General features: G+C 37.8%; 1 protein-coding gene across 1 annotated transcript in view; it reads right to left on the reverse strand.

Moving 5' to 3' along the window:
* Positions 1-11,060, reverse strand: part of WDR17 (WD repeat domain 17) — a 75,738-nt gene extending 64,678 nt beyond the window's left edge. Inside the window, 1 exon segment of the mRNA XM_030563096.1 lies at positions 10,869-11,060. Within this exon segment, the coding sequence (XP_030418956.1) occupies positions 10,869-10,934 (66 nt within the window). The 5' untranslated portion in view covers positions 10,935-11,060.
* Between the last annotated feature and the right edge of the window lie 2,685 nt (positions 11,061-13,745).

Consider the following 13,745-nt stretch of genomic DNA (forward strand, 5'->3'; position numbering starts at 1 on the left):
GCCCTATCCCAACGCTCATTACCCGGTACATAACGGGCACCTTGTGACCATATCGGTGGAGCGAGGGGCGAGAGTAATCAGTGATCAACAGCAATATCTAAGCTTTCATTTAAAAAAACAAGTTAAAGTCTCTAGCTCATATATATAGAGAGATATATAGATATAGATATATAGATATATAAAGATAACCTCTCAATACAAACTAAGCGTCAGCCGATGCAACGTCAACTTCTTACGTCTGCAGAAAGTACCAGAGCCAACATCATTATTATGGAAAGGGGAGGCCCGGTAGCTGGGGTTGAGAGCAAAGAGGATTGGTGGCCGCCGTTAGGAATAGAGTGCCCTGGGATGGTGGGCAAGGCACTTGTTGTATTAAGTTAGAGGGAATAAATGAGCCAAAGGTGTTAAAAAACCCAGTCACTGTCCAACATTAAACTGTGTTAAACAAGGTCCATGGTTTGGTATAAAGAGATCTCAGCCTGCTTAGTACCATGGCAAACACACCATTAAAAATCCTTTTAACCTTTTATTAAAGATCTAGAAAAGACGGAAAAACAGTTAAATCATTTGAAATGTAAAGTATTAAGTAAAGCTTTCATTTTAACAACATTTCTTGTTTCCCTTTAGCCGGATTATACCATGGCTCACTGAAATTCAGTCAGCAGGAAAATATAATTTTAAAAGCCTAAAGACAGGGAGACTTCCAAGGCTTAAAGCTCCAATTCCAGAGCTTATCCAGGGAGAGGAAGGGGATCTCACACTGGGCTTACGATTACCCTCATCAATCACAAGAAAACAGCAATTATGCATTAGAGACAGCTCCACTCTTCCTTCAATGTGCTTGCTTGGTGTATTGTACGTAGTACTCTGTATTTTTAAATGATATAAAGAAGTCTGGGTAGCTGAATGTAACGGGATGCAAGCCTTAGGTTGCTGGTGTGAATGAAGGCCAGGTTAATGATGACCAAGAGTCATTGCCATCTGATGGCTGTGAATGAGTTTGTATTTTCAATCTATTTCACAATTGATGTATGTCTATATCAAAAAATATATATCACATTAACTACTGTACTTCTATTTGCAACATGAATTTGGCTGTACTTTCTCCTTTCTGAATATGTTTATAAAAAGGCAAAAAGTAACTTTATGAAAAGATAGAATACACCTTTTAGAGAGACTCAGCAGCAGGTGACTCAGAAACAAGATGAGCCAGGTCATTTGAAAATATTATATTTTTTGACTTTGCTAAGTCAGTGGTTTTATTAAAATATGCTCTCAAAATGAAATTATGCTCTTAACACTGCATTTAAGAGAAAAATATGATTTTAAGATTTATTACTATTTTGTTGAGATAATCACACATGCTTAAACAGCATCATTTCTGTATTAAATCCTTACACAGTTGTTTTTACTATTTTTGATTTGCAACTACATTTAAATCTACATTTTCAGAATATTTTAGTATTTACCCTGAGCTATAATATATAAACTACTTCAAACTTTACTCTAGTATCTCTTGTAAACTTGCTGATTTTCTTTTGTTATTTCTAAAGAGTTTCAATGACACTGTCTGTTTGCAAAATACTTTGGTTTTATTTCATGATAAAGAAAGTATTTAGTCTGAAATCCATTACAGCTAAAGAACTTAAATAATAATTTACAAGGATTGTCATGTCTCTTATCAACACTATGCATCAAGCCAGTATCCAGCAGATTTCCTCAGACATTGCAGGTTTCATTAAACGTGCTCATAGTATGAGACAGTGTCATAAACAGATAGTTAAGGGTTAATGTCTCTTTTACCTGTAAAGGGTTAACAAACAGGGAACCAAAACAACACCTGACCAGAGGACCAATCAAGAAACAAGATACTTTCAAATCTCGGTGGAGGGAAGCCTTTGTTTGTAGTTTGGGGGTTTGCTTTGCTCTCTCTAGGCTCTGAGAGTGACCACACATACCTACAGGCTCTCTAATCTTCTGTTCCAATTTTGTAAGTACAAAAGTAGAAAGACAGTTTTATCTTTTTAATTGTTTTTCTGTATTTGCAACTGTGTATCTGGCTGGTAGAGTTTTAATGTGTATTTGAGTGAAAGTATTTTAAATTGTATTTCTGCTGGAGAAAGCTTTCTTTCTATTGTCTATAAGCTGAAAGACCCTGTAATATTTACCATCTAAATTACAAAGATAACTCATACTTTTTTTTCTTCTTTTATTAAAAGTTTTGCTTTTTAAGACCTGTTGATTTTTTCCCCAGTTGAGGCTCAAGGGAATTGAATCGTACTCACCAGGGAATTGGTGGGGATAAGGGAAGGATAAATTTCCTCTTTGTGTTAGATTCACAGAGCTTGAATCTGTATTGCCCCTGGGTGAGGGGAAGGAGGAAGGGTGAAGGGGAAATCCCTTTGTTTAGATTCATGGAGCTTGAATCTGTCTCTCTCTCCTAGTGTACCCAAGGTGGGAAGAGCTGGGAAGAAGAAAGGAGGGGGAAGGGAAATGGTTTATTCCCCTCTGTTGTGAGACTCAGGGAATCTGGGTCTTGGGGTCCCCAGGGAAGGTTTCGGGGGAGACCAGAGTCTATCAGGTGCTCTACCTAAGTCCTGATTGGTGGCAGCATATCAGATCTAAGCTGGTAATTAAGCTTAGGGAAATCATGCTCGTACCCATATTTTTGGACGCTAAGGTTCAGATCTGGGAATTATACTATGACAGACAGAAAGCAGCATTCATCAGAACATCAGCGTGAAGAAAATAGCAGCAAATTAGAAAAGCAATATAAATATAAATCCAAACTGTTACATTACATCTTTAGCAATGTTGATTTTTCAGTCATCCTCTGTTAAACTCAGAATTTCTATTCAAAATAGAAACAATTATTTTATATTTATATATAGCATGTAAATTATGCAGAAAAATTTTGCTTACCCAAAAATTCTGTAAAACGTGCACAGCACTAAGGAAGCTATTATTGAAGAATGTCTACAGTTTCCTAGGAGAGAGAGAAAACCCCAAGCCTTTTCTTTTTCAATTGGCATCAGCAGAAACATAAGTCCTTCCTAATTACTCAATACAGAAACCAGCATTAAACTGAAAGTCTGTTTACAACAGAGATACTATTATTAAATAACAAACCCATATGACAAAATGAATTGGATGAATGGCTACAGCTATATCATTATTTATAGATACATGCCTATGTTATCCCTACCTTAGAATAGGTATCATTTTTTGTGAACCACTTGAGAATTTCCATGTCCACTCCAAAACCTTGCAGCTCCCAAAATATACATCTCTTGATCTGGATGTAGAAAGAAATCACTTACTCACAGAGGAAGAAACTAAACCCTGATGTTCCAAGGATAATGCAGACTTACTAAAGGATGCAGAAGAAAAGCCTGAGCATTATGTCGCACCACACACACAAAACGGCAGTGTCAGTAGCTTGGCAACTGCAGCTCTTTAAGAGGTACCATTTTAATCTAACCTGTTTTGCTCTATTTCATGTACTCTATGTATTTCATCTATTTGCTGTATTTCATGATTGTACTACATTGTTATTTGCAAAACAGTAGCCTTTTCAAGTCCAGTGAAGAGGCATGACTGGCACTGTACAACATATAGGCACAGAGACACACACCCTGATAAATAAAGGATACTGTACTATGCCAGTCATGCCTCTTCACTGGACTTAAAAAGGCTACTGGTTTGGATAGATGGATAGATCGATGTTACTATATATACACTGGTATATTGACCACAATCAATACCGTTGCATATCCTCAATCCACCGGTGATTTTGACCCATAAGGAATATATATCTTGTTTATACTGATATATACGTTATTGTGTGAGTGCATGAATGTGAATATACCAAATCTTTGATACACTTATACAGTGGGATACTGATTATCCAAAGCCCCATTTTCTGAATGTCCATATAGAATGCGTGTCTCCTTCTACTGACTTCTTTGTCACTGACTACCAATTACGCAAACAAATTCATTATTCCCAGCTGTTGGGAAATTTAAAAATACTAAACAAGAATTATTGTGTTGACCATATAGGAAATGTTTGCTTTTAATAATTTACATTTGGCATACATATACTCAAAAATAGACTTCTGAATCCAAACTCTGCCTCTGCGTGCTACAAATACTAATTTTTGACAGCATGTCAATGACAACATAACAGTTGAAAGATCTAGTCATACTTCTGATAGAGATATAGGGATGATATCTGCTTAAAGACAGGGGGCCTTGATACCCACCTCTGTGAAAAAATTAATGGCAGAGGAAAACATGCATTGTGAATCGAGCAGTTTAGGTGCATCATCTCTTGCAAGGAAGGAGTCTGTTGACTCATAGAAGAGGTACAGGGGTTTGTCTCTTTAACATGAATGTCCTAAAATTACTGGGAAATCCAAGGGTCTCTGACAGGAGGATTGATTTAATCATGATCAAAATCACCAAGCAGAAAACGCTAATTAAATAATTGATTTTAATCTTGTTTTGCATTTTTTTTCAGTTATTTCTTAAAGAAAAGTCGATTCTCATTGGTCGGTAACCATTAAAACATGTTTCAGAGTAACAGTCGTGTTAGTCTGTATCCGCAAAAAGAACAGGAGTACTTGTGGCACCTTAAAGACTAACAAATTTATTTCAGAATGAGCTTTCATGAGCTATAGCATATGCATCCGAAGAATTGAGCTGTAGCTCACGAAAGTTCATGCTTAAATAAATTTGTTAGTCTCTAAGGTGCCACAAGTGCTCTAGTTCTTTTTTATTAAAACATGTTGATTCTACTACCATATACCCATTACATTAAATCTGATGCTTTTTTGGGGGGGGGGGCAGCTAATCAGGGGGATACATTATAACTATGCAAGTTTATTTAAGTAACGCTATAATTAACTTACATTTATTCAGATTCTAAAATTTTACACTTTTACGATGTTAGAAAATGATGACTGATGCATTTCTCATTTACCAGATGATAATTAATTTGTTACTTTTGACTTCTGTCAAGCTCTTTTTTGATGGAAGTTTGAGTTCAGTTAAAAATGCTCAAAAACAACAATTTAATTTTATTAGTTAAATAAAACTACATTAAACATGCTGAAAACATAGAAAATATGATTATCAAAAAGTTTATCAAAACATGGTATGTATTTAAACCTAACTGATTTACTAAACAAAGAAATAGAGCTAAGTGAATAAGTGATTTTTTGATTAATGGGCTGAATCAAAACATTTCAAAACAAAAAGTCAAATTAATTTGTTTCAAAATGGCTGAGAGGAACTGTTCTGACTTTTTTTCCTAAAAAAAAAAAAATGACTTTTTTTCCCGCAGCTGAAACTATGAGCTGAATTTGACCCAAATTTGTGAAATTTGGTGCCCTGCAAAATGCATTTTCTGGCAAATTTACTATTTACAAATTTACTATTTGCTAAAAAAAGTTACTATCGGTTAGACAGGATACTGGGCTGGATGGATCTTTGGTCTGACCCAGTATGGCCCATTTTTATGTTCTTATATTTCATCTCCATGAAGGAAGTATTATCTGTAGTTAGGGAACTGAACTGCTTGTTTCTAGTCACAATATCCGTCAAGATTTTAAAACTAGTAGATCTCATCCTCACACACCTAGTTTTTATTCATAGATTGGAACAAGAAAACAAGTTTTCCTGCATTTTCAATTCCTAATCAGTTTCTTAACTTTGAATGAACTAGTCACTGAACTAGTTGAATAAACTGAAATGAAGAAAATATTCTTTCTGCACCTGCAGAAGAAACTACTGCCATCAAAAGCTGGTTGAGCACTTCAAAATCCAGTTCAGGTACTTAGCTTGTGACATCCACCTGTTCAATGGTTGACTTTCAATGAAACTTGGCAGCAAACATGTATTGCTTAATATTATTTTTATCTAATTAATTATTTTAATAGATTATAGTTAGTTTAAGCCTTAACATAGGTTGTCATAATTTCAAATTAAATTTTAAAACAGGTTGTTATTCAATTAAATCTAATTTTATTATTATTTGTATTAGCCGCAGTCATGGACCAGGTCTCCATTGTGCTAGTACATCTGTACAAACACCAAACAAAATGTTTTATCCATCCTGGGGTCTGGGTAACTGTCCAGTCAGCCCCTCCACACACTTCCCACTCTCCCCCAACCTCAGTGGGAGTAAGCCTCACAAAGGAATAATAGTACAATTGGTAACACTATCCCTCTTCCAAAGGAACTGGAGGATGCAAAGAAAAATTAAGTCCCAACTGATCTTCAGATGTTAAATGTACTGGTTCTAGAAGAGATAATGCAGAGTACCAAGGCTGAACACTGAAATATTCAGGACACATGCACAACCCGAAAGCCAATAAACGAATTTAATCTCTAATCATAACATCGTAGGACTGGAAGTTACCTCAAGACTCATCTAGTCCCGTCCCTGCACTCAAGGCAGGACTAAGTATTTATCTTGACCATTCCTGGACAGGTGTTGTTTAACCTGCAGTTAAAAACCTCCAGTGATGGAGATTCCATAACCTTCTTAAGCAATTTATTCCAGTGCTTAATCACTCTGACAGCTAGGACATTTTTCCTAATGTCCAATCTAAACTGCCCTTGCTGCAATTTAATCTCATGCTTCTTGTCCTATCCGCAGAGGTTAAGGAGAACATTTCTCCCTCCTTCTTGTAAAATAATGTATACTATGAAGTATTATAAATTAAAACTAAAATAAATACATTTGTCAAATAAATAAACAATGTACAGTTTATGTCATCTTTGCCTTCATCCCCTCCCCCCCTCAACTGTGCTTGTTCACTCACTACTTTCACAAAATTAATTACTTTGCTGTTGGCTTCTGAATACTAAAGGGAACTTGTGAGATTCTAAAATGTAATTGCAAAGCATGGAGATTATTTAAAATACTTATGGAGATGCAGTTGAGTCTACCTTTTAGTTATAAGACTGATTGTAAATACTTCCTCCCATATCTCCAAAAAGCTAAGCCCCCTGACATTTCATATGGCACATTCATATCGTATTAGAGTTTGTTTTTAAATTTTTACCCCAAACTTCCCCAAAAAGAGAGTTCTGAAGCTATGTTGTTTAAAAATTTCCATAACATTCAGTTTGAAATAGAGGCAGAGCATTAAGGAACCATTTTTTAAAGTAGGGTAGAGGAAGAAAATAAGTCAAATAAAGAGGACCTATCTAACTAAAGCTGAAAAGGTTTACGAGAAGAACAGTAAGTGTGTTCAACAGAAAATAAACAGTTTGGATACAGCACACCAACAAACTGAAATGAGCTGATGAGAGAGGGAATATACAATGAATGCTATCCAGGGTGAAAGAGATGTTGCTCCAGCATGTGTACTCTGGATGTATTCTAGCTGATTCCTCTGGGATCTGGCCAATAGGATCAAAGGAAGGCAACTTAATGTGACTTTACCCAGCATTCCCACCAAATACTGTATGCAAATTGATAGAACCTATATTAGATGGGGCTCTGAGACTGCTCACAGATCTAACATTAATATGAATCAATGTCCTTTGCCCCATGGTTAAAAGGTAAATCCACCATCTCTGCCAGCTGTTAAAGTAGCTGGAAACAGAAGGAGTTCTCACTTACCAACCAAGGAGGTTGGGGAGTTGTGGGGAAGCACTACTTAAAAAAAATATCAGGACAGAAGAGGAGGGTGGGTTTTTAGCAGAGTAGAACGAGCTGTGCTCCCCAGCTGCTCTACCTTACATTAATCCCTCTCTATATCTTAAATTATTGTGGAATCTAACCATGAAAGGTCAGAATAATGGCAGAGAAGTTATGTGATGCTTATTAGTAACAACTGCTTGGTAACCTCAGCTAAGAAGGGAAATTAGAAACAGCAATAGATGGCAAAAATCAGCTACATCAAATGATGGCTTCTTAACATTATTTGTGTTCCTGAGTAAGTGGTAGACTCCCCCTTTAAAGTAGATATTAATGATAACTATCTCATTAGGCACACACCAATTCAACAGGGCAAAAGTTCTGTTTTGCATATGGTGGCAAACAAAGTCATGAATTTCCAGTTCTAGATATGGGCCATCAAATTTCTAGCCCTTGTGTAGCGAAAACTGGCCTTCTGAATATGAATTGAACCAATGCAGTCTGCTGAAACTGTAAATTCACTGCCTTGAACAGCTCAAAGCCTTGCAAAGCTTTTCTGGACCATTAATAAGGTTTTTCATTTATTATGACAGTCACCAATAAAGGGTAATTACATAAATTTGGTTCCTGTGCTGCTCTAAAGTAAGTGTTAAATGCCCCCATACTTCTCAATAAGATTTCAGTTCTGTAACCAAATGATGACAATAAAATGTTAAATATAGTTTAAACTACTTATTGCTGATCATTTTAGTAGAACTATCCAGCTAATGTGCTTATCCAATGTGGATCAATATCATTGAAGACAGACAGGAAATCTTCTTAGGTCTGCTGTGTACAATCCATGGTCCCCAAACTGCACATATCTTTCTCATACCTTTGAAGAAGCAGGGAAACCGTTGAGAACAAGCAAGGAAAGAGTAGAGAGTTCTTGTACAGGCCTAAAGTTCAGCTAAAATTGATTGACTTGTGGCGTTTTAATGCAACTTTAATAATGAGAACTTACTAAATTTCTATAAATGTCTATTGAATGATAAGTAACCATTGAAGTAAAAAGGATGGATAATATTGTATAATCTTTGTTGAAAGCATTTTTAATGAATCTGAACAATAAAAATATCACATTTACGCTACAGAATAAGACCTGCCTTTCAGCATGCATGTGACTGCCTCAAAGATAAAAACAGACTTGAAGAGATAGAGTTGCCAGCACCATTTTCCTGCTGATATTTTTCAGACTTCTACACATATTTTGTCAATTGCTACATACAGTTACAGCATGCTTGACATAAATATGTAATTGTGTGCATTTACAACGGATTAAAATATGAAAACCTATGTCTGATCCTCAAGCACCTGGCAAGCTGACATTGCATTATTGGAAAGGTTGTGCACCTCTGGCTACACTTGATTTGGCAGTACTTCACCAATGGGGATGAGAGCCTGATTGTATGTCCTGTTCAATAACACTGGCTTCTGTGGTACTATTGATTTCACAGGGTGAGCCAAGGAGCTCAGAAGTTCCATTTTAGAAAGACCATTAAAAAAAAGATACCTGCATGGAAAATTTCAGCCCAAACAGTTAAAGTTTGGCAAAGTTATGAGCTACTGTAACAAAATGGTCTTATAACAAAAGTATTGGATGACCTTAACTATAAGCAACTCTGTCAGTGCTATCTATAAATTATATCTTCTCATCCCTAGATCACAAAATTTTATTCTTTTCCTTCTTCAAATTCTTTCTTCTAGAACTGCAATAAAATGAAAAGCCAAATGTTAACACCAGTGCTTCTGAGTGGTCACTATATACGCTAATATTCCTAACAGCACACAGCCAGACATGTTGAATCATACAAGTAGTTATGTCAACTTGAATCAACACGTAGCACAGGTTTCAAACTAACATCTTTTGAGAGCTGGCTGTTCATATGATATTAGGATTAGTTTTCAGATGTTAAATGCAATTAAAGAGACAGCTAAATATATTAAATACTTTCTATTGCCATGCTGACTATTGCTATAGCCAACACAGCCACAGTAGATGATGAAAGAGAGGTAGGCAGTCCACAAGATTATCAGTGTGTCCCATACTACGAAAATATTTGAGAACCCTGACGTAGGGAATCTGTTTTTGTCTCCCAGGCGAAGGTTACCAGCCACACCATAGCATAGCCTCCTTCCTGCTGTCTGCTTGTCCTTAGAGCATTATTGGTCTGAGATATGGCTACCACTAATCTCACAATTGCTTACCTTATGAGTGGCTGCTAGAGAATGAGCCTGTATCAAAAGCAACTATGCAATATAAAAGATACAGTAGATGAGAATGAGAAAAAAAGATTAAAATCTTCTAGCTTTACATTGCAGCTGTGGGCACATAATTCGCACTTAACAAATCACACATATAGTTAACTAATAAAGAACTACTGAAAACAGAGAAGCCAGCAACTCCTGCTGCAACATGATTTAATGGCTGAGAAATATACCATTAAAAGAAAAATATGAAAAAGACACCAAGCAATTACATTAAAAGAGGGCATAACATACCGAAAGATATATGCCTTTCATTATATTCCTGTCTTAAACCTATGAAAAACAGTAATAGATCAAGCTTGCCCAAAGCATATGGTAATCAAAACACATTTTTTCCAAGACATCTTGCAAAGGTTGCCATAGCAACCACTCTTCTGGTTTTGAAATAATGTCACTCGTTCCATAAAATCCTATATCAACATCCAGAGTACAACATGGAGATGACCCTAGGTAAAGTTCTATGCTCTATTTTTTAAATATTGTCTTATTCAGATTTTCCCCACTCTATTCTATTCTTTACTGTAGTTAGTTGATTAGAACCAATAGCTATTACAGTCATTCCCTCTAACAGACTAAAATGGAACATTTAATTTCATCTTTGAAAATTTACTACATATTAAAGTATGCAACAAGAAAATAAAAATGCACCTATTTGGCAACTGAAGTTCCAAGACTGAAAGATACAGTTCTGCTGGTTATTCATATTACATTATACTGAAATCTTCAAAATATGTCATTACATACTTATCTCAGGGTTAAGACCATATAAATAAACATTAATGATCCATTCTCAGTACTGCAGTACAAATAATGCTAATGGTATATGTAACACAGAGAAACAGCAGTGCAATGAAGAAAAATGTAAGGCAGTAAAATTGAAAATGGTAATTTTAACAAAGAATTCTTACTCTTTGGTGTCCTTCATACCAATCATCTTCATCAAACCAGTGAGAAATATAAGTCATCCAAGCCATGATACACAGTATGTTTGAAATTTAAAACATTAATAAGACTATATCTCAGCATCTGAACACAGATAAGGACAATGTGGATTCTGTGCTAAAATTTACCCAAACTAAACCAAGCTACACAGCGATCAGTTCTGGGCTTAGTGAAATGATTCTCTACAATAATAAGCTGTAAATTCATGAATATTCCATGTGAAAGACTTTTAATGAGAATACAAATACGATCCATTTAAGAAATTCTAAATGAAAAAATTGAAATCAGCAACAAATAAACAAAATCATTACCATATCATATATTTCAGTATTTTAAAATTAAAGCTGATTAATGTTGCAAACTGGGTTATAAAACACTGTTGAGCTGTGAAAGAACAACTGTGCTAGACTGTTAAATTGTTCTTATTTATTGTCCAAAACAGATTTTCTGTTTTCTGTTTTAGACTATAAAATTGGTCTGTAAGAGGTAGTTTCCTGTACACAAAATCTAAGTATTAAAATGTAAAATACCTTTAGCTTTATGGGGCTAGATAAATTAGGCAATATGAATTTCAATATCTGTGCTTTGGTTGTGTTGAGTGGTTTAGAATGGTACAAATAATACTACTTAGGAATGGTCGCAACACCTACATATAGGTTGCCTAACAATTTCTAGCAAAAAAGAAATCTGTTTTTGAAGAGCTCTAAAGCATCCGTTGTTTGCAATTGAGATCTCTAGGCCCACGTCCAGACTAACCCGCGGCATCGGCAGGTTAAAATCGATTGCTCGGGGATCGATATATCGCGTCTAGTCTGGACGCAATGTATCGATCCCCGAGCGCGCTTACATCGATTCCGGAACTCCATCAACCCGAACGGAGTTCCGGAATCGACATGGAGAGCCGCGGACATCGATGCCGCGCCGTCTGGACGGGTGAGTACCTCAATTTTAGAAATTCGACTTCAGCTACGTTATTCACGTAGCTGAAGTTGTGTATCTAAAATCGATTTTAATACCCTAGTCTGGACGTGGCCTAGGGCTCTGCCACAGCCATCGGCACTGAGGAGGAGCTCAAAGTACAGTCATCACCATAACTTTACAGATAAGTGCAGTGTTTGTGTTCTCCCCCTCGCTCTCCTCCCCCTTGGTATCAAGGGGATTTAAAGAGATAGTTCCACCTATGTGCTACCCACTCCTTTGACTTACCTACTGGGCCATGAGGTGTCATATACTCCCCACAACATCAAAGGAGTATGAAGTGCTGTTAACAAAGAGGGAGAAGGAGGAAGGAAGAAAAGCCCCCTTCCATCTGCACCACAATCCACTATTTCAACACCACCATATGTCAGCTGCACTTATTTAGGGACTATCATGCACATTTTTCTGGGGACTCCAGCAAAGCACAGAACAGACCCTAAAAATCTGGAAAACTTGGAATATCTGCATCTTCAAAGATGTGGGATCCAATTATCCTACACACTCCCAAATTACACTGTGTTAAGGAAACTTTCCTCCAAATCACCACATTGGGATAAATCCAAAAGCAGGACACCTGAAGCCAATTGTTCAATCAGTAAAATCATTAAAGAGAGGAGGAAAACAATACAACAATCTGAAAATCCTGCTGAATGCACAGTTGGCCATCAACAAAAAATATAATTGTTAAACATTTTAGTTTGTATTTGCTCAGTTAACCCTACAGAAGGGTTGCCTCTAACATCCATTCTATTGTCACTGAGCATGCTTCCCAGCACCTCACTTCAGGATCCTGGGGTCCAGAACTGAACCTCTGGACAGGATGGAGAGATAATAAATCCTCATCCTTTTACTACTATTCAAAATACCTTATGGCTTAGGATAAAGGTACACTGGGCTGCAAATCAGAATTAATTCAAGTGTCATGTCTTACATCAACTGATGTTAATAATTTTGTGCCTTTCATGATCCTTATTATTGAACAATGCCTGTCACTACGTTGTTTGGCTGCCTGCTTTCTCCACAGCTGGCAGCCTCTCTATGCGCACCCCCTGCAGTGCCTTCCGCCTGCCAGCAGACCCCGCAGATCAGTGCCTTCCCCCTCCTCCCCCCACCTCCTGCCGGTCCCAATCAGCTGGCTTGTGGCGTTTTGGAGGTAGGAGGGAAGGGGGAGGAGCGAGGACTCGGCACGCAGGCTCCCCCTCTCTCCCCTTCCCTCCCCTGCCTCCTGAATGCTGCAAGCCAGCTGATTGCCCCAGGCAGGAGGTGGGGGGAGTCTGTGCCAAGTCCTTCCTCCTCGCTCTCTCCTGCCTCCTAAACACCGCAAGCCAGCTGATTGCCTCAGGCAGGAGGGAAGTGGGAGGAGCAAGGACTTGGCGTACCTCCCTCGCTTCCTGCTGGTGGCAATCAGCTGGCTTGTGGCGTTTCGGAGGGATGGGGGAGGAGTGAGGACTCCTCATGCAGGCTCCTCCCCCCCGCCTCCCAAACGCGGCAGGCCAGCTGATTGCCTCGGGCGGAGGAGGAGCAAGGACTCGGCATGCCTTCCTCCTCCCTCCCCCCACCTCCTGAACACAGCATTTAGAAGGGAAGGGGGAGGACCCAGGACGCACTGTGCGAAGTAAAGGGGGGGAGAAGAGGAGAGTCAAGGGTAGGGGATTGGGGGAAGAGGTGGAGTGGGCGGGCTGAGGATTGAGCCCCCTGCCCCTGATGTTTGCAGAGTAGGCGAAGCTGCCCTGGAACCTAACCCCCCTCAAGCCACTTAAAGTTGCATTTTTCAGGAACAGAGGTACAACGTTAAGTGAGGAGTTACTGTACCTTTTTATCATCATTTTCTTTCCCACTATCTGTCAGATAGAGAAATAAGACTG

This window comes from Gopherus evgoodei, chromosome 5, assembly GCF_007399415.2.
Source record: "Gopherus evgoodei ecotype Sinaloan lineage chromosome 5, rGopEvg1_v1.p, whole genome shotgun sequence".
Taxonomy (NCBI): Eukaryota; Metazoa; Chordata; order Testudines; family Testudinidae; genus Gopherus; species Gopherus evgoodei.